The sequence below is a fragment of the Lagenorhynchus albirostris genome, chromosome 1, assembly GCF_949774975.1.
Source record: "Lagenorhynchus albirostris chromosome 1, mLagAlb1.1, whole genome shotgun sequence".
Lineage (NCBI taxonomy): Eukaryota > Metazoa > Chordata > Mammalia > Artiodactyla > Delphinidae > Lagenorhynchus > Lagenorhynchus albirostris.
The window spans coordinates 162,799,405-162,820,248 of record NC_083095.1 but is presented as its reverse complement, the minus strand read 5'-3'; the positions used below and the strand labels follow the sequence as shown (position 1 = coordinate 162,820,248).

The 20,844-nt window shown below is 47.4% G+C and overlaps 3 protein-coding genes across 7 annotated transcripts in view; all 3 read right to left on the bottom strand.

The window, feature by feature from the left end:
• Window positions 1-766: 766 nt before the first annotated feature.
• On the bottom strand, window positions 767-1,481 carry LOC132503923 (dual specificity protein phosphatase 22-like). Its single transcript, XM_060120820.1, has 2 exons — window positions 967-1,481; window positions 767-933 (listed from the first exon to the last, which is right to left on the bottom strand). Exon 1 carries the CDS (start codon window positions 1,479-1,481, stop codon window positions 999-1,001), a length of 483 nt encoding a protein of 160 aa, XP_059976803.1. The 3' UTR covers window positions 767-933; window positions 967-998.
• Window positions 1,482-6,026: 4,545 nt separating this feature from the next.
• On the bottom strand, window positions 6,027-9,506 carry RPS17 (ribosomal protein S17). Its single transcript, XM_060120810.1, has 5 exons — window positions 9,370-9,506; window positions 8,932-9,083; window positions 8,247-8,352; window positions 7,707-7,772; window positions 6,027-6,153 (listed from the first exon to the last, which is right to left on the bottom strand). The coding sequence occupies exons 1-5, from the start codon at window positions 9,370-9,372 to the stop codon at window positions 6,073-6,075; spliced, it is 408 nt and encodes a 135-aa protein (XP_059976793.1). The 5' UTR covers window positions 9,373-9,506; the 3' UTR covers window positions 6,027-6,072.
• Window positions 9,507-11,332: 1,826 nt separating this feature from the next.
• CPEB1 (cytoplasmic polyadenylation element binding protein 1) overlaps window positions 11,333-20,844 on the bottom strand; it is a 100,041-nt gene continuing 90,529 nt past the window's right edge. For all 5 annotated transcript variants that reach the window (XM_060157784.1, XM_060157777.1, XM_060157762.1 and 2 more), the window contains 6 exons: window positions 20,697-20,786; window positions 19,683-19,819; window positions 16,296-16,494; window positions 14,905-14,999; window positions 14,220-14,300; window positions 11,333-12,790 (listed from right to left, as the gene is read on the bottom strand). In XM_060157784.1, the coding sequence (XP_060013767.1) occupies window positions 12,680-12,790; window positions 14,220-14,300; window positions 14,905-14,999; window positions 16,296-16,494; window positions 19,683-19,819; window positions 20,697-20,786 (713 nt within the window). In that variant the 3' untranslated portion in view covers window positions 11,333-12,679. The remainder of the gene's footprint in view (window positions 12,791-14,219; window positions 14,301-14,904; window positions 15,000-16,295; window positions 16,495-19,682; window positions 19,820-20,696; window positions 20,787-20,844) is intronic.

The following is a 20,844-nucleotide window of genomic DNA, read 5'->3' as shown; positions in this document are numbered from 1 at the left end:
ATGAGGAAAAAGTTTTAGACATAGTGATGATGGTTACCATAACACCGTAAACTATTTATTGCCTCTAATTATACAATTATGAATGGTTAAAATAACAAATATTATATGTTAAGAAAAACTTTACCACAGTTAAATACAACTACCAAAATTCATGGAACTGATGATGGTCAACTCTATGAGAGTAAAATTCACTGCTAACAGTACTGGTTCAATAATTGAAATTTAGATATTTTCTACAGAATACGTATTAATGAGTAACATAATGAATAACACAGGTTTTAAACACTTTACGTTTCTGCAAGCTTTGAAGTCTGTCCAAATAAGCCCTTTCTGCTCTGCATGTATTTCTACCAAAATCAGCTGTAACATTAGCTCAGCCAATTCCCACTTCAGGTTATACTGAATCAGTGATTTCTCATCTTTAAAATTATTCTCACCTGTAGCTGTTCTACGCAGATTATTCTAGAGGCTAATTCTTTACTCTTCAAAGTTGGCATTGACCCTTGCATAACAGCTGAGCAGTATTGGTAACATTTGACTCATCAAGAACCAAGGAAAACCATTCCAAATCATTTGCCTTGTTTTGAATTGACTACTGATATTGCTCCCAATGTTCTCAACCCTTTAAGCAACGATTCTCACCCCTTTAAGCAACCATTCTCACCCAAAGGCTAATAGTTTTAAATAAGTTTACTTACTCTGCACACGTTTCTTCCAGAGAAATTAACTCACCATTGGTAAACAGCTTCCCTTGCCTACCGAATGAATGGGTTACTCATACCTTAAAAACATAACATTTAAAGCCCAGTTTTCTTTTTCTTTTTTTTGATGACACAATTGCATATATATTGTTTAAAATGAAAACAGGCGAGTTCACAAATTACTTCTGGACACTGAAAAATGAACTCTGGTTGCTTTTCTTCTGGGCAGCACCTAAACTCTGTCTGCTTTTCTTCTGGGCAGCACCCAAACTCTGGCTTTGCAATATTTCAGGTACATTACAGTCTTCTGAGAGAGGCCCAGTACTTCAGAATCCCTGGGGTGGCCAGAATGCCTCTGGTTTCTTCCGCATCCCGCAAAGGGCTCTCTCCGTACTCCTCCTTCAGCCACTGGCGGAAGTGATGGACCTGGTGCTCCTCAAACTCCTGGAGCTGCCTCTGGAAGCCCAGGTTGGGGTTTGCACAGGACCTCCCTGCATGCACAGTGCACAGGGCACCTTCCCAGCCGAAGTCGGTGACCGTCATGATGTATGCAACCACCAGACTCACACTCCTGGAGACGCCGGCCAGGGAGTGAACAAGGCAGCCCTCACCTCGCAGGCGGCACTCGTGGATGAATTTAACACTTTCTTTGAAATGTCTTGTCAGGTTTTGAGATGGTGAATCCGCTGCTGGTATGCACAGGTATTTAACCCCCTCCAGTGTTGGCCTGGCGCCGTCGTGCAGAGACAGAATGTGTGTCATCTTGTTCTTCTCTGGCATCTTTGAAGTTGCCGATATACAGGCCAGACAGGATTAACCATTCCCCATGGCGGCCGCGCGGTCTAGCGCCTGGGGGCGCAGCGGCAGGCGCACTGAGGGCATGTTGGAGCCGACGGGGGAGCAGCGGGCTGTCGGGCGGGCGGGGGCACTGCGCGCCCGCAGCGTAAACAGCAACATGAACCGGCGGCGCCCAGGCCTCTCTGTCCGCTGCGCTCCTGTCCCTCGCGATCCCCAGCCGCTGGTCCGCGGCACAGGCGCCCCAGCGGGAAGGGGCTCGCAGCGCCTGCCGCCTCCCGGAGTGAGCCCAGCACCTGCCACGCCGGCCCCTGCCACGCCAGCCCCTGCCACGCTGGCCCCCGGGACTTGTAGACACGGTTCCTAGGGGCCCAGCCGGGGCGCAGGGATTATGTCTCCCGGGGGCCGGGGCGCAGAGACATGACTCCTGGGAGCGGGTCCCTCCAGGATTATGGCTCCCGGGGGGCCCGGGCCCAGGGCACACGCGCACCCCCACCCCGGCCGCCGTCGCCCTGCGCGTTCTTAGACGGGGGGGGGGGGGGGGGGGGCTCTTTTTTAACGTTAAGTATGCACCAATAATTTTTAAAAAATTAAATGTCACGATATGGTGATAGGTATGGCCCTCATAACACTATTGAGTTATAAATGTATAACTGCAGTCTGTACTGCAAAGTGATAACACTGCTGCGTACTGTCTCTGTGGCAACTATTTAATTCAGCCAGTGCATCAGGAAAACAGCCATCTACAATTTGTAAACAAATGAATGTGGCTGCACCCCAATGAAACTCTGTATGTAGACACTGATTTGAATTTCGTATAGTTTCCACAGGCCACAGTATTCTCCTCTTGTTGTTGCTATTGTTTTAAAGCATTTAGAAATGTGAAAAACCATTCTTAGTTCATGGCTTACCCATAAACAGGCAGCTGCGCATAGTTTGCTGACCCCTGCAGTTGAAAAAGAAAATGAGCTTTACTCACATTCCTCACAATTGAATCCATGTTTTTTCCAGTATCTAATGAGGAAAGTAAAAGTAAAGTAAAAAGAAAGTTACACCTCCAAGTGCTAGTTCTTTGAAACTATGGATAAAATAAATATCTGACAAGTTTAATTTAGAAAAGAAAACAAACATAACATTTAAAATGACACATAACGGAGTTTTCCTAATTATGAGAAAACTATAATTATATACTAATAAAATTAAAAATATTAACAACATAAGCAATACAGAGAATATGAATTTACAGATAGAGGGGAAAATTTGTGCTTCAACTGTTAAGAGCAACAACCTGGGTTTTGATTTGGATTCTATAGAGAGGCTCTGCACCTTTCACTGCCTTGGAGCTATTTTACAACTCTGTAAGTTATAGATACCTGATAATACAAATAATTCTTATCTATAGACAAATGCAAATAAATAAATTCTGTTGGGTAGAGGTTCAGCTGACTTCCCTCCTGTGGAAGAAGTCAGTCTCGTGTCCATTTATAAATTCATTTCAACGTTCTTTTACTCCAAATTTGTCCTTGACTTCTCCTTTGAACTGACTGTAACATCTCAGTTGAGTTCTTAAAAATGCTTAACGTGTTCATTTTATATCCATCTGTATGAGAGCCATTTCACTTTGTTGAAAATTATACTTTAACACAACTAAGGGCAATATAGAAAAAAAGAAGATAATTACCTCCAAAACTTTCCTGGGGCCTTTCAAATCTTGAAGAAGCAGAATCTGTGACACAGAAGGCAGAAGACTCTCTTGTCTATTTTACACGAAGAGCATTATCTGACCCCAAACATGGGAGACTGCACCGTGGGCCAGCCAGTGCTAGTTGCTAGGCTGGCAGTTTCCAAACCCAACTGGGATTGGAACTGCCAGCAAGTACCTGTGGAACACCCACGCAGGCCCCACCCACCTCCTGAACACACAAATCACGGCCCAAATCAGGGGCAGGGCCTGGCCACCTGCTTTTAACAAGCTCCACAGGAAGTTCTAATGAGCACAGGTCTTGTTTTACAGATGAAAGAACTAAGGCCTAGAGAAGCTCCTCAACACTGATGGAAGATAAACAGCTTCTTCGTGCAGCCCAAGTCGGCTCCCTCCTCCTCCCCCAACCCTTCCCATCCCTCATCTTAAGTTATCTAGAGCACAGGGCCTAGAGGTAGAGCCAAGGCAGATGTGGAATAGCAATGACACTGCCTCCTAGTTAGGCGAGTGTGGCAAACATCACAGCAAATGGCCTTGTTGCTGGTTTGGCGTTTTGTTAATTTTCTTACCCATTGGTAATTTTAACCCAGCTCTAATTTCTCCCCCCAAACAGAAAGCCCACCCCTTTCCTCATCATTGACACCAAAAACCAAGAGGAAAGGCTTCTTTATACGGAGCTGTATTTAGAAGGCAAGAGTATTTGCTGAGAATGCCCGACTCCACATCAAAAAATGGAAAGAAAAAGTTTTAAGAGAAAGCTCTTCCTTACTGTACATACTAATAAATGGAAAGGTAATAATGGAGTTAAAATATTAATAGATGCTATTAACTAGTGAGTGAAAAGTTTAAGAACAGGATATTTAGCCTCGAAATACCTCCTTATAACTTACGGTGGAGAAACTTGACAGATGCCCCTTAATCCAAGTGCTCAAAGTAAACATCACTAAAACTCACCAAGTATTCTCTGCCTCCCAATATGATGCATCAAGTACACAGTATCTCCTCTGTGGTACACATCTTCCTTGACTTATGATGGGGTTATGTTGCAATAAACCCATCATAGATTGAAAATACCCTAAGTCACAAATACATTTAATACACAACCTACTGATCATCATAGCTTAGTTGAGGCTACTTGTAACGTCCTAACACATTAGCCTACAGTTAGGCAAAATCATCTAACACAAAGCCCATTTTATAATAAAGTATTGGGTATCTCACGTATTGAATGCTGTACTGAAAGTGAAACAATGTTTGTATGGGTACAAAAAAAGAGTTGTGTATTGTTGGGTTTACCTTTGAGATCACATAGCTGACTAGGGTCTGTGGCTCACTGCCACCGCCCAGAATCATGAGCCCTACCACGTATCACTAGCCTGGGAAAAGATCAAAATTCCGTATTTGAAGTAGTTTCTACTGAATAATATCACTTTCACACCATCCTAAAGTCAAAAAATCTTAAATCGAACCATTTTAAGTCAGGGACCATCTGTATTCCTACACAAAAAAGCTCAATTAAATCTAATTGTGAGCCGACATCAAACCCAAATTGAAGGACATTCTACAAAATCAGCCAATACTTTTCCAAGACAGACATGGAAAGAAGGCTGAAGGACATGAGAACTAGATGTAGTAATTCTGGGTTGGATTCTGAACCAGGAAAGAAAACTATGGAAGATATTATTGGGAAAATTGGCAAGATTTTACAGTGGACTATGGATTAGGTAACAGTATGATATCAATGTTAGACTTCCCGATTATGATCATTGATCTGCAGTTATGCTTGTTCTTAGCAAACTGACAATAAAATATTTGGAACAAAAGGGCCCATCTCTAACTTGATCCTAATGGATCAGAAAAAAAAAGTGTGTATAGAGACAGAATTAAAGCAATTGGGGCAAAATGTGAGCTGAGGTCGGGTAAGAGTATTTTAAAGTTCTTTGTGCTATATATTCTTGCAACTTTTCAAGTCTGAAATTGAATCAAAATTGTTACAATTTTTGTACTGCTACAATACACATTTTTAGGATGTTTGTTGCACGTATCTGCCTCACAGAACCAGATGTGCAAGGATCAATGGAGAGCCAGACTGACCTAGGTCCTGCCACTACCTTGCAGAGATCTTGACATGCACATGTACACAAACAGGCCCAGCTCAGCCCAGGACAGTCAAGCAGAGGAGCCTGTGCTGCAAGCTGTCCTCCCACTGCTCAGCAGGGACCAGCCCGACCCAGCACTCTCCACAACAGAGTTGGACCCACAGCCTCAGCAGCTCCCCAAGCTCAGATCCACCCACCCGGGATCCACCCACTGAGCTCAGCCTCCCTTGAACTGACACATCCCCTTGTGTTTCACTGATCCTCCCCCACACATCCATTCACACTCATTCAATCTCCTATGCTCCAGGTACTGGCCTCCACACCCATCCTATCTCCCACCCACAGAAAGCCCAACCCTCACACACATGAGGAGCGTTACCCTTTCAAGACCGGCAGGTTCATTAACCCAAACTGCATGTACTCGGAGGAGGCTGAAGCAGGGCCTACAGGGTGAGGAGGGAAAAGCATCTCCTGACTTTTGTCTGAAGCCAGAGTGCGTGCTCAGGGCCTGGGAGGACCAAGAAGGGTAGAGCTGGCAACCAAAGAAGTGATGCAGGTGTCCAGGCTCAGGCCTCCTACCACATCCATAATCTGTATGGGCGCTGCCCATAGGCCACTTACAGATGCGTCACACTGCAGACCGCTCTTCTTCAGGATACATCTCCCTTGAGAAAGAATTCCTGCCCTTAGCTCCACCGGCACCCAACCCCACAGATGACACAGGCACGGTTGTTGTCCGAGGTTTATTGAAAATATTACAGCACAGCAGAAAGATTCAAACGGCTCCACGTGGTGTTTTGAAATTCATCCCAACTGTAGGCTGAGTGACCTGCAGGTTGGACAGACTGCCAAAGTCCTGGAACAATAAAAAGGGGCTTAGTGTGGCTGTACTGGTGAGATCTGTGTCCAGAGCCCCGGCACCACCATTAGGCTATGCTTCTGTCAGCCTCCACAACCTTGGGGTCAGATTGGTGGGACCCTGCAGAAAACCAAGAGAGCCTTCTCCTCCCCACCCCAGAGCAATAAAACTCTGTAGGGGGTCTACCTGCGATCTGAAGGATCCTCCACAGTCAGCCATGAAGGAGCTGTCCTGTGCACTTTAAGACGTTTGACAGCATTCCTGGACTCTATGCACTAATGTCTGCTAGTATCCCCCAGTTTTGACAACCAAAAATGTGTCCAGATATTACCAAATGTTCCCTGTGGGGTGCAAAATCTGTCCCTTTGAGAATCACTCCTCTAAGGCATATACAGTGCCACTTCATTTCCAAGACCAGCCCTCAGGTAGGAGGCATCACTTATGCAATCAACATTTGTGAAGGGCCGGGTAGAATAGTGGTAGGACAAGGTCAGGGCCTGCCTTTAAGGTGGCTCAATCTAAGTGCAAAGAACCCAAGAGCATGTGTATAGCTGATTCACTGTTATAAAGCAGAAACTAACACACCACTATAAAGCAATTATACTCCAATAAAGATGTTAAAAAAAAAAAAGAACCCAAGGGCCCACCATATAACCAGAATTTAATTCCTCATTCTATCCTCAAAAACCAATTTTACAGTTGAAATTAAAAAGATGCATTCCAGAGTAGTATTTCAGGACAAAATGATCTGTAGCAGGCGTTAGCTGTACTGGTTATGTTTTTCTGAGACCAGGTGGTAGTATATGGGTGTTCACTCTATTCATTATCTTTCTGAACGTCTTAAGACGTTTCGTGATCATAAAAAGGAAAAATAAAGTTGCTCTAAATCACCAACTGCCTCCTGGACTTTGAAGCTCATGCTTTCACCAAACTACTAAAGTACTAAGATATGTCACAGAAGAGACACTTATCAGATTGTATTGAAGATAGCTGAACTACCCAAGTAGTGCCCAGTTAGCAACTGGAAATGAGACCACAGCTCATTTGAGTGATTAGCATACAGATATAGAAGTAAGGAGGCAGACTGAAAAGAGAACTAAGGATGGAACCAAGGGGGTAAATGTGAGAAGCTAGCCACAAAATCGAGAAGAGAACAGAAGGAACTGAGAGAAGGGGTGTTCTGGAAGTCCTGGAAGAACAGCCACTGGATTTGGGAGTTATCCTCGTGTGGAGAGCAAAATGAACCTTCACTAACTAGCTAAACCCACTTTGAAGGCAGTCTAGGTTAGTGGTTAGAAGGGTGGATGGATTCCCATCCCTGCCACCTACTCACCTTGAAATTACCATTTCATCATCTATAAAATGTAAATAACAGGATGTGCCTCATGGGACACACTGAGGAAAAGGGAAACGCCATATAGAAACATTGAGATTACTTGATATATTTTAAAGACTCAGTAAGTGTTACCTAGAAGTATTACCCACAGTAGAAAGCTACTGATGGATGGTGACCAGGGAAGCCCTACTTTAGGAATTCAGCAAACACTTACCAAGAGCTTCAGCATTTCCTTAGTGTCAGGATCTACTTCAATGATTTCCTGATCCAGGGCTGAGACCTACAAGGAACAAGGCAGGCCCCAAATAGCAATGAGTTATCTCTCACCTTCCCTGCCTTTTCTCTAAGATTCTTAAATGAGGGACAAAAAAAGGGGGTGGGGGACGGGGATGGGTGGCATAGAGAGGATACAGTAGGATCCCACGAATCCAGTATTTAGAAAACCTTAAGATTGGGTTTATACTGCAGAAATACTATGCTAGGGCAAATAATCAAACCAGAAGACATAAGTCACCAAACAAACATCATTAAAAGGCTCTCATGTATAAAACAGAATGGACTTACATGATCCCAACAGGGCAGAACAGAACCTAACATACAGGCAAGTAAATTATAGGCACCTACAGCTGGTCAAAGGGTATATGAAGACTCAGCTGAGGTCCCTTTGAAAACCAGGTACCTGAAACGGTTCTCAGGAACCTGCTTTATCTTTCAGGATGAACAAGAGATCCAGAATAAGACCCAGAAAGTTTACCTCAGGCACGTAATTATCCCTCCTCTCTCTCTCCTCCTCCTGCAGCTTGATGGAGATACCTCTCACTGGGCCTCTCTGAATCCGCTTCATCAGATGTGTGACATAGCTACAAAGAACAAATGCCCAAGAACACACATTGGCTCCCACTGGTACCCAGAACGTCTGGATGTGTATTTTAGTTCTCTTCTCGCAGTGAGAAGGGAGAGGATTCACCTTGGGGGCCCTGACTCTGAACCTCCTACATACACAAAACCTCCACACGCAGCTCCACTTACCTAGGCATGCCTGTCCCTTTGGTGTCGCACATCCTCTCTATTCAAATTCGCTTTCAAAGCTATCAAGTACTCCCAACAAACCTTCACGACCCCTCCTCCCAACCTTCATTTCCTTTACTTCGAATTCCAGTGTACATAAGTTAGCATTAAATCGAGTACACCCTTACTTAACGTTAGTCTTCCAGAGGTCGACTGTGGCTAACCTCGTCCAAGCGCCCCCGCCAGTCAAACCGCCAAATACAACGCGAACGTAAGACAACCCCACCAAGAAACCCGGCAAAGGCACACCTCCAGCGCTCTTCTCGGAGCAGCGGGAGACTAGTGCTAACCCAGCTCCCACGACCCACCCGCGGGGCCACGACTCTCCGTCTCCCAGCAGGCCCTGGAGGCCGAGCGCCGGCTGAACTCACCCTGCGATCTTGTTGCGGAGCTTCTTGCTGGGAATGATGGCGATCTCCTCGCACACGCGCTTGTTGGTGTGAAAGTCGTTGCCCAGGCGCGTGTAATACTTCTCAATGATGACCCGGGCCGCCTTCTTCACGGTTTTGGTGCGAACGCGGCCCTGCAAGTGGAGAACACAGGGTCACTCGCGACTCAGGAACCCCCTCCGGGGAACAGCACGGCGTCACGCCCTAACCGGAGCGGGGTTCGTGGGCTGGGTCTGAGCCCAGGAGGGGGAGAAGGCCGGCCGGGCAGTGCTGGAGCGCGGGGTCAACGCGGAAGCCAGCGGCCCACGGAGGCTTCGGCCTCACAGGGTACTGCGCCCCTCCTCGCGGGCTGGGGGCCGTGCAAAGTGGCGGATGGAGGACGATTGTGGGGGGTACCAGATTGGAAACAAAAACACCTACCATGTCGGCGGGTCCTTGGTAAAAGAGGAAACAGGAAGCACGAGAGGCCTATAAAGCGCAGGCCAGAAAGCCGCTTCCGCCTAGTCTAAAATGCGCTGAGCCGACTGCAAGCGCGGCACAGCGACCCCTAGAGGGGCGGGGCGGAATGGAACGGAAGTATGGCCAATTGCCATCCAGTGGGCGTAGCGAGTGGCTGACCCGCCCCGCCCCGCCCCAACTAGGGTGGTCTTACGCAGGTTTCTCTAGACCCTTCTTCAGTGGTTAGGTCGCCCATTAAAGTGCCCTAGACAAAGAGCGGCGGCGTATCTCTCCCACACATGATGCGGAGAGGGATGAAGGCTTAAGAGCCATCAGGAAGGCGGGAGCGCGGAAAAGTGAGGAAGTAGGGGATGGCGCCGTGCACAGGATCCCCACCCAATCCATGGGTCACAGACTTGTGTCTAGCCTGGTGGAGACACAGGTACAACTGGGAAAGAATTATCTCACTTCTTCCGAGTCTTTGCTCAAACGTCACCTTATCAGAGGAACTTTCCCTCCAATTTATACAAAGTAACACTGCTATCCTTTTATCATTTTTTTAGCATTGCTAGCCTTTTAAAGTTGCTCTAGTATTTCTTAGCACGTCACAGTGACTTGTCTCAATTTTCTCAGCTAAGGATGAGTTCCATGGCAGTATTTGCCTTGAACAGTGCCCGGCACAAAGCAAGTTCTCAAATGTTTAAGTGAAGGGCCCAGTTCACCCGTAGCGCTCCCAGCTGAGGCACTCTCTCCAACCACCACCGTCATAAGGCTGTTCCTGCTGTACCCATCCGCAAACCAGGTCCTTCTGAGGCCACCAGCACAGGCTACCCCTGGTAGCCTCATTAGCCTCGGGAGTGCCCTGCTCCTTATCTCCAACTTGGCTTAAGTGGGTTCCAAGTCCCCGCCTGACTTAAAGAAAGACTGGGCTGCCCAGTTTGGATGAGTTAAGGGGCACCAGGCTGTGCTTCATCCCCCAACTCAACTCCTGGTCACCTTGGACAGTCCAGTCAGTCTCTGAACTGACTGAGAATGGAAGGCTGAAGGACAGGAAGCCCTTGCCCTGAAAGTAGCATCTGGACAAAAGAGGGACCAAAGGGGAGAAGAGATGACTCTCTGAATAGGATAGGACAGGACAGACCAGGACACCAAAAGGGAGAGTCAGACTCTCCTTCAAGAGAGATGCAGTTTACTTTACCTGCACACTTCAAACTATGCTGCTGCCATCAGGCCTCAAGGGAAAGATGAGGCCTCTCATTCTTGGCTGAAGGGACTCCCCACCCCCTAAGATAGTGACTTCTTGCACCTCTCACGGAACGGATGCTTCAGTGTGCAGGGCTCCCTCCACCGCAGACTAAAATGGAATCTTCCAAAGATCACTCCAGCAGCTGGGCCCAGGAACAACCTACCTGAAAAAAATCATCAGCAGACCCTTTCAAAAATCCTGGCATCCCGCCTGTGAGAAAGAGTCCAGATGACAGTCCTGAAGAACAGCAAAAATTTACTCCTACTCAGTAAAGAACTGGGTCAGCACAGCTGACTCCAAAAGATAGGAAGCCTCCCAAGAAGAAAAATCAGCTCTGAGGCTTACAGGAGAAGCTGAGAACAAGTGGCTCATGCCGACCTCTGGGGAGCTATGCCTCCAGTTCCTCCAAGCTGAGTCTAGGATTATGAAAAGAGGAGCCCCAAGAAGTTTATTTGTGAGGGCTTTTTTCATACCTAGACTAGAGGTACCCACTTACTAGAGAGGCACCTCCGAGGTGCATTTGACCACGGAAGTGACCAAGAAGGACTTACAGGGGCAAGTCCCCACATGGCCCCACTATCAACCTGGGCTGGAATCTCATCACAGAAGATCCAAGGAAATGTGGGTTTTTACTCTGGAATCTTGGTGTCCCACTGCCCCCTTTTTCCCACAGCTCAGACACAGAGACAAAACCAGAACTCTGCTGCAACGTGTTTATTATGTGCCAAAAAAACTACACCACAGCTTACTCCACACATCTGTAGGAGAGTGCAGTCTTGCCTGCATATACTACAATGAGGTAGAGACTTCACACACAGCTTCACAAAACCCACAGAGTAGCTGGGATATGCAACAATGCAACGTCAGCTCAGCAGGAGGGAGGAGGGGGGGTTATGACACTGGTTCTTTGGCACACAGCTTCCCAAAGAGGGGCAAGTCGTTTTTTTTAAAAAAAAAAAAAAAGAAAAAAAAGAAAAAGTCAAGTTTTCAAATTCCAGTAGCATTTCAGTCAACTGCAACTGTTGCTTCATACATTTCTCAAATGAAAGAAATAAGGGAAGGGTACTTGTCCCCTCTGAGAGAAAGGGCTCCTGTGAGCCTTCATCTGCCCCCACCAAAAAGCAGCCCTTTTTAGCTCAGTTACAAAAGAAAAAAGTCCTGTGACTTTGTGATTAAAAACTTCTATCAACCCTCCCCCCCCAAGTAAGTGCAACTTAAGAAGGTGCAATAAACCATTTAAAACTATATACAGCAGCCACTCAAACACCGTTTATCCGGTCCAGTTTCAAATCCAAAAAAAATTTTTTTTCTTGGTTGCAAATGCCTTGATTTGCAACTCTGAGAAACAGTGACCAGCAGTCCCCAGACACAAATTTGCTATAATGTTAAAAGCTGCCAGGAAAGAAAAAAAAATCTCTTGTTCCAAACGACTTAAAAACTGTTTTAAGGAGTGTAAAAAGGAACCGGTAAAAACCCTCGAGCGTAAAATATGAAATATGATTTTGGTTTAAATGAAGAGCAAAGTCTCCTTGTTGTTTACAGTAAAAAACACCAGCTGAACACTCAGTTTATGCCGTTCAGGTGGGGGTTAAATAAATGGAAAGGCACTGTATGGCAACTGCAAGAATGAAACCAATGAGACCTGCACATCATCACCATCAGTATTGCAAGGAATGTAAAAAAGCGCTTTTAATAAATAAACCTAGATGTAGGCATCGTGTCAATACCTTCTGGACACGTAGTTCTTTTTTGCTTTTTCATCGGCAAAATGAGGAACTAAAATCTGGGAAAACTACAGAGTCGCTTGGAGGGTGAGCCTAAGGGTCCTTGCCCTGGTACACCCCCTGAAAACAAAATCCGACAAAACTCATTGTGCATTAATTAGTGCAGAAACAAAGACAGATTCAGCAAGTGCAAAGGTGACTACGATTTTCCCTTGTCCTCGGGAAGCCAGCTCCCTGGTGGCCAGTGGCAGCAGGGTGGTGCAGGCTACTGCCTGACCTGCCAGCCTCAGGCGCCACAGGCCACTGGGCAAGGCCAGCTCCTCTAGCTGGAATCTCGGTTCTTCTGGTTCCGCATCAGGGGGCTGTGATGGCGCAGGCCCTCCATGCTGTGCCGCCAGTGCCAGCAGCTCCGGCAGAAGTACTTGAAGCACACCTGGGTGGAGCGGAGAAAAACAGAGAGAAGCCAGGCCTGTGTCAGCACCAGCCAGGGGGCAGCTGCATGAGCTGCCTGCTCTGCCCAAGAGCAAGTGGGGGATTCCTGATGGCCTCTGTGGGGTTAGAAGAGATGGTCCTGGGGATCCCTCTCATCCCCAACAGAGGCCTGACCAAACCACGGCAAATCCACTGCCTGTTTCTATGGGTGCCCAGACTTAATCCAGCATGCTGGGCTCCTATTGTGTAGAGACTGTGCCAGCTTCCCTCATCTCCTCTTAGCACCACAGCTGCTCTTCCAGTCCCCTGCCCTTCCCACCTCCTATGGAGCAGCTGTAGCACACGCCTGCTAACATGGGAGAACATTTAAAGACAGTGACTCCAGATCCTAATGCCGGGCAGCACGGCTCCCTCGTCACACACTAAGTGAGGAGAGGTCACTGGGCACTACCTCAGTCCCAGGCCCACACTCCCGCTGGCTGTGTAAGCCCGGGCAAGCCACTAAACTTCTGAGCCATTATCTAAAAATGGGGATCATCTGTGGAAGATACACACACACAAAAGCCTGCTAGAAGAGGCTATTCAGAGATACACCTATTCTCCGGCTTTACCCAGCAACCCAAACTTACTTCATATCCTCATTCTGCAGCCTCAGTTTAACTACTGTCTACCCAGAGACTCCAAACCTGAGTGACAGCACCACTGCAAAAATAACTAAGTATGGATGCACTGCTAGTATTCGAACACATCCCAAACTTGTCTTGTTGCCAGCAACACTGGCACTACTTGGAAACTTGTCAGAAACAAGGCATCTCAGGCCACACTCCAAACCTACTGAATCAGAATCTGCATTTACACAAGATCCTTAGGTGATGCGCATATACGTTAGACTATGAGAAGCACTGCCCAAATACATCCAGATCTGTGCTCCACCACCCAGAAACACTCAACAAAAACTGCCATGCTGCTTTCTGCCTGCTTGTGACAACTGGGTACAAACCAGGTACAAATATCAAAACAGTCCAGAGGTTCAGAAGTAAAAAAAGCAAGCTTCCATGCATAGGGGAAAATCCATCTAGAAGGCCTCAGACTTAGAACAACAGTGCCTGGCTCATAGGTACTGCTGACCACGCCCAGCAGGTTCCTATCATCCTCAAAAATCACCATTACCAATAGTGCCACACTGAAAACCAACATCCCAGGCAAGGAGAAGGCCAAAGTATCAAGACTCAACGAGCCTTCCCAACAGTTTTGGGTCAAGTGTGTCTCTGGGTCTAATCATCAGCAAACATTACTGCTGCCTCTTCTATGCTCTTAAGACAACCGTGAGGCACCTGAGAACTCCAACATTCCATGTGACAAATGAGACATGACAATCTTTAACTGAAGGCGGGGATTTTATAAACATCTCAAGTGCCCAGGGGACTCACCTGATCTCGACAGAAAAAAGGACCAGGCTGAGAACTGCAGATATGACACAGAGAATCTTCTAAGTAGGGGTCAATCTGAACCTGCACAAAGCAAAACAGGATAATGAAGTGGTTGCTTCTCACCAGGAGGCCAAATGGGCCAGAAGAGAAGGGCATGTCATGGGCCATCCATATGAATACAGGGGGCTTCCTGTTTTAAGGGGGGCCCAGAGAGAACTATAGGCAGAGAGTACAGAGATCCTTGACGGCAGGTGCCCAAACTGCAGAAGCTGCCAGGCTGGCTCTACAAAGTGTGTGCAACCACACACACTACTGCCTGGTCTTCTCGGCAAACCGGACCATGGCACTCTATCATCCAGCAACAAGTAAGCAATCAGAAAATGCAGGTCAGGCTGGAGAATAGAAGTCAGGCTGCCTTGCAAAGCTGGCCAAATAACACAGCACAGGAAGGCACCCCACATGTTGAGGAGGCTCAACAGTCCCAAGCTCCCATCCCCCCGAGTGGACCAAGACCAGGCCCCTCCCAAACCCAAACCTCACCTCAAGTGTGTCCTCAGAAGCTTGGCTCATTCCCCAAAGCATATCCAGCACAGGGACAGCTTCCGTCTCAGGCCTGCCCTGGGTAGTGGCTGGCCCAGACCCCTCTCAGATGGCCCAGAGTGAGGGTACAGACCAGCCCACTCACCTTCTTGGTGAACTTGGTGGTTTTGATCTCCACAAAAGCAGCACTGACTGCTTTCAGGTAACTACGTTGGTTATTGAAAGTCACGCGACCAGACCCTAGGAAAAACAGGAAAACTTACCTTCCAGCCAAATTCTCCCAAACGCCACTTGTCAACGCTCAGGAAACCCTGTTCCTAGATCAGTGCTGTGCTGTCCAATAGAAATATAATGTGGGCTACTTAGGTAATTTTAAGTTTTCTAGTAGCCGCATTTAATGAATGTAGTGGAATGAAGAAGAAAAATGTAGTGGAATTAATTTTAATTAATTTTCTTTACCCCAATATATCCAAAATATTATCATTTCAACATGTGGCATTAGGCACACTTCAAGCACTCAGAGTCACATTCAGCTGGTGGCACTGTATCAGACAGTGTAGCTGTAGACCATGATGGCACAACCCCCTCAGGAATGGGGGGAGGACTTGCTGACCACAAGGAGGAGGGAAGAGACTCCTCCGTGTAAGCAGATGCACAGGCACGGTTACAAGGGTTCAGAGTGGAAAGCAAGATGCAGATAGAACACCTCTCTGAAGGCAGGCCCAGCAGTCAAGGCCCTCCTGGCCTGGAGGTACTCCAGAGCCTAGCAGGAGAGCCGGAAGCAGCCTCATCCTGCCAAGTGCCGCCTCTGCCCCTGCAGCCTCTGAAGTCCCTGTTCTCAATCTGCGGTGCGGCACTGAAAGGCACAAGATGCTCCTTCCTGACCAGATTCTGTGTGGGTGGGCAGACGAAGAAGCATGTGGGAAGGTGGATTAGCCATGTGTTGATCAGGAAGCTGAGGCTCTGCTCCACCTCCAAACCCCACCACTAAGATTGTTCTACCACGACTGGGAAACTGCCCTCCTTTCCCAGTGGGGCTGACCAAAACCCACTGGTTAGGCCCCCAGACTCCCCTACACTAGAACAGCATAGGCCATGACCATACTCTGTTGGCTGAGTCACCCAGAGTCTTCCTTCAGCCTCACGTGGTCTCTGACCCTAGACAAGGCCGCTTTTCAAGGCCTCTTAACAAAGGAAACCAAGCAAGTTCAGGAAAGTCCTGGCCTTTTAATGAAATATTACCTGTTGTCTGTCTCAGACTGGTTTGGCTGTTAACTCTGAGCTTCCAACCAAAGTTCCTGTTTCATTTTCACCTCCTATCAATTTTTCTCCCCTTCAAGGGAAGTGGTGGGAGAGGGATGGGTACAGAGGGGTCAGTACTGGTGGCTTATCTAGAAAAAGATGCTATACTGCTGGTATATGCTGATCTGCAGGTCTGAGTCAGGTCTCCCCCTCCACTCCCATAGGGAAGTATCACAATCTTGGTCTACATCCCAGGGGCCACCCAGCTTTCCCACACAGAAGTGGGACACTTACCAATGGGATACTTGTGCTTATCTGTGTCAATCCCAGCATACACCACACCACCAAATAGGTCGTTCAGAATGGCTGCCAGGGCCTCGGCATTCAGCATCCCGTGCAGAGCACCAACAAACACCGTCCTGCTGGGGTCAAGTCTCTGAGATGGGCTCTGAACAAAGTTGCTGTCGGCCAAGACCCAGGGGATCACTTGTACCTAAAAACCACCCAAAGGTATATCAGCCCTGGTAGGGAGCCAGAAAAAGGCTCTCGTATAGAGAAGAACATGCTCTGGAGATGCTAAGCTGAGCCCCATACAGTCCCAGGCACACAGGTACTCGGCAAGCCACCCTCACCCCAACACAACTAGACTTGAATTTTACTGAGTCCATGAGTCCAAAACGGTTTTTTTAAAAAATGGTAGAGTAGTAGTCTACCCATTCTGAAGAGTAAGCAAAATAGTCCCAAACTGTCATACCCAGGAACCTAGCACTGTTACAACCTTCAACCATGTGGTTCCAACAAAGGACCATGGACAATGATGAACAGACAGCATGGTCTAGAGTCCTTGGGACAGGAAGGATTCACAGAGAACGACAGGACAGGAGCTTGAAGGACAGAGGGTAGGGATGCTGAAGGTATCTGTATGAGATGGTTACTGGCCCAATGTACTCACTAGAGGGCTTGTGACAGGAACAGTGGGAGTAACTGGAGAGAGGTAGTGTGAAAAGTCACACACAGGAGAACACTGAGGTTCTGCAGAGCAGAGTGACACTAGGGCAGGAATTGACCATGTCCTCTGCTTCTAAATCCTGAGCCTAGAACAAAATCTGGCATAGCAGACAGAAGGCTCCAGAATGAAGTGAGTTGACAGATGATCAGTAAGTGTTTTTGCAAGATTAATCTGTGAAGATCTTTTTTTTTAAAAAAAAAAAAAAAAAAGGGTCTCAAAGCAGGAAGAGACCTGAGGCATAAACCAGCAAGGAGGCAGAACAGTAGTTCACAGGACAGCTGATGAAGACCTGGAGAAGGCTGGTGGTACTGGGCAAAGAACAGGCCAAGATCAAGAAGACTCTTCAACAGGAGAATCTGCAGAATTCAGACTGACTGGGCATGGTGGGAAAACAAGAATCAGGTCTGATGGGTTCTAGACCTAGATAACCTTGAGATGAGATAGCCTGGGAGAAGTTACCAGGGGGAGCCAATTTCATTGGAAGATGCAAAAGCCCATCTTGCTTTTTCCATTACCATGGGAAAGTATCACAATCTTGGTTCACATCCCAACAGCCACCACGCTTTCCAAGCTTTCTTAAAAGTAAGAGTTTATAATTATAGGACATGCCAAAGAAAGGCCCCATAGGAAGGTGGGGCTCAAGTAGGACATGAGACTAGAGAGGTGAGTCTGGTCTAAAGGTAAGAGCAGAGCCACACAAGTGAGTAACTTGTCTGACACGGGGAAGAAGAGAGGGGGGAATCAAATACCTACTACTCTGGTGTGGAGGGGGAAACACAAAGGAAATAGAGGGTCAGAGAGATATGAGAACCAGAGCTGCCTACAGCCCATGCATCAAAGAAAGCTATTCAAACACTGTGCAATGCGGTGACGAGGGACTAGGAGCAGGAAGGTGTCTGCAGGGCACTGAGGAGGGTGAGGGCCTGTGGTGCTGCAATGGCAGCCTCTCACTGTGAAAGCAGGGGATAGGGAAGAAGGAGCATGTTGTTAAGTCCCAGAGCATCATAAGTTGTGATAACTACATGAGCTCCACACAGCAAGAAAGGAGGCAGGGAAACTGCGGGGCACCGTGCGCAGCCAGAGGACAAAATAAATGTGAACTAACACCAGGAAACATCGTAGAACAAAGAGCCAGCTTTGTCACATGCATCATTTTTTTTTAAATCCAATGTGACTGTCTCAATAAAACAGGCATTTTCTCCATTACCCTACAGATTTTAGTAGACTTTACTTTCTAGAGCAGTTTCCAGTTCACAGCAAAACTGAGCTGAAAATGTGGGGTTCCTATATAACCGCCCCCCCGCCTCCATACACGAACAGCCTCCCCCACTCTCAACACCCCTCACAGGACTGGCACACCTGCTGCAATCAGGAAACCTACCCTGACACGTCAGTACTGTCCAAAATCCATGGTTTACATTAGGGTTCACACTTGGGGTTTGTTTTACCACTGTAACTCTATGGGTTTTTGGCAAATGTATAATGGCATGTATCTACCATTACAGTATCACAGAGAGTATCTTCACCATCCTCAAAATCCTCTGTGCTTTGCCTATTCATCCCCTCTGCCCTCATAACCCCTGGCAACTGCTAATCTTCTTACTAAAAGAGGCATTTCAATTTTCCATTTTATAGATGAGGAAATGAAGTTTCATGATATTAAATATCTCATCCAATATCACAAAAGTAATGTACTCTGGAACCAAATTTTAAAAAATAACATTGATTCCTGAGTTCAAAACTTCCTTTGACAAGTGGTTCTCAAACACCACCCACTAGCACCACTGGGGAACTTGGTTAAAGTGGAGATTCTTTTTTTTTTTCTTTTTTTGGCGGTATGCGGGCCTCTCACTGTTGTGGCCTCTCCCGTTGCGGAGCACAGGCTCCGGATGCACAGGCTCAGCAGCCATGGCTCACAGGCCCAGCCACTCCGCGGCATGTGGGATCTTCCTGGACCGGGGCACGAACCCCGATGCGTCCCCTGCATCGGCAGGCGGATTCTCAACCACTGCGCCACCAGGGAAGTCCTAAAGTGGAGATTCTTAAACTCCACCCAAACTGACTTAGTAAGCCTGAGATAGGGTCCAAGAATATGCAATGAGGCTCCCAGGCAGGATGGCTCTATGCTAGAGACTCACGATGCTGAGGCTGATACCAGAGACGGCCTAAGGAGAGAGAACCAGATGGAGGAAACTAGATAGTAAGTAATAAAGCCCTGAATGGCAGTGAAGAAGTCATCCATGGATAGATGTGGGCTAAAGAGGGGTCTACCCACCACAGATTAGGAGGTGAGAAGGCACATCCTGAGAGCAGGACTAGGGAGAAACAACTGTAGATTTTCAGTTAAGTCCAAGCAGAGAAAGCTGCTAATTTCAATTTCATTTCTAAGACAAGAGGTCTGGGACAGAAGCACTAGCTAGAATAGAAGGAGATCTGGGAGACAGTTTGATTTCCATGGGTAGAAGCACATACATACCATTATGGCCCAAAGGTGCGGGGTGGGGGGTTAATGCAGCTGAGAGTGTTCTGTTGTATTCAACGTGGGGCAAGAAGAGCAGCCCCCTTGCCTCAGTAGGGATACTTGTCTGCAGCCTGTGTATCCACCCACCCCATGAAATCCACTGCCTCATATGCCAATCACCCGATCCAGAAAGGACGCTGTGCCAACTCACCTCCTTGCAGCGCATCCTCCGGCTGGACATCTTGAAGTAATATTCACTCAGGCCATCTGGGCTCAGCGGGTCATGAGAGCAAGCCTGAAGCAAGGCCCGGACAGACTTCTCTAGTTCGAAGACCAGATATACATACCCTATATCCAATGGAAGGAGAAACTGCATTAACATCCCTCAGGTGGCTAACTCCTCAGCCTTGGTTTTGCGGCAGGGAGTTTCTTCCGAGAAAGATGCCTTATGGGTGAGACACGTTTTTGTCCTACTCCTGAAAGTCTTGTTGAATGGAAGCATTTGCTATGCTGGACAACCAGGCCAACGGAGGGAGAAGCACACCATCTCCCACCCTAGTAAGGGAAGGGATTGGCAAAGTAGGACAGAGGATCCTATCATTACCACATAGCTCTTTATCCCACAACACAAAGCATGTTCAGCTCCTGGGGGCAGGAGCGATGACAGGTCTGGGGCCAGGGGATGGAGGTATTCCTTTAAAAGCCTAGTTAGACCACTGGCTCAGTTCATCGGAACACTTTCAGTGAAGATGGGGCAGAGTGAAAATAGCACTTGCTCCTTTCTACAGGGAAGGGATCTCATTTCAGACCAGTGAGAAATCAGATGCTTGGTCCTCATTCCTGCTAACTCCAAAGGGAGCTCAGAATTAGGTCAGGCAACAACGTAACTGGGAAGGAAAGGCAAGTAAAGGAAAGCTTTTCAAACGCCTCATTTTGAGAGGTCAGGAACGGCTGGGGTTCAGGTTTGGAGGGAAGTGCACAAGGCCGTTTCACAGGGAGCTCCAACTGCAGTGTGAGTTTGGACAGATGGAACATTGGCTCAGAAGAAACAGAAGGGTGTGTGAGGTTGAGAAGGAGTGCCGAGAGCTGAAAGTTCTGTGCCGTGGAGTGCCCAAACCTTGTTATCATCATGCAGCTGTGACACCCCAGCGTCCCTCAGTGCAATTACATACTAAGGAGGGAAAAAAAGCTCCTACCATGTCTTTATTACCTTTAGGCATATTACCTTTGGGAGGACACCGGGGGTGCTTGCCATCCTTACCAGGCCACTCCACACTCAAAGAGCCAAAAACACGGAAGGTGTTAACCAATCCAGCTGCAAAGAGATGAAAAGAATGACAGAAACTGAGACACCATCCTCCCGAGGAAGGCAC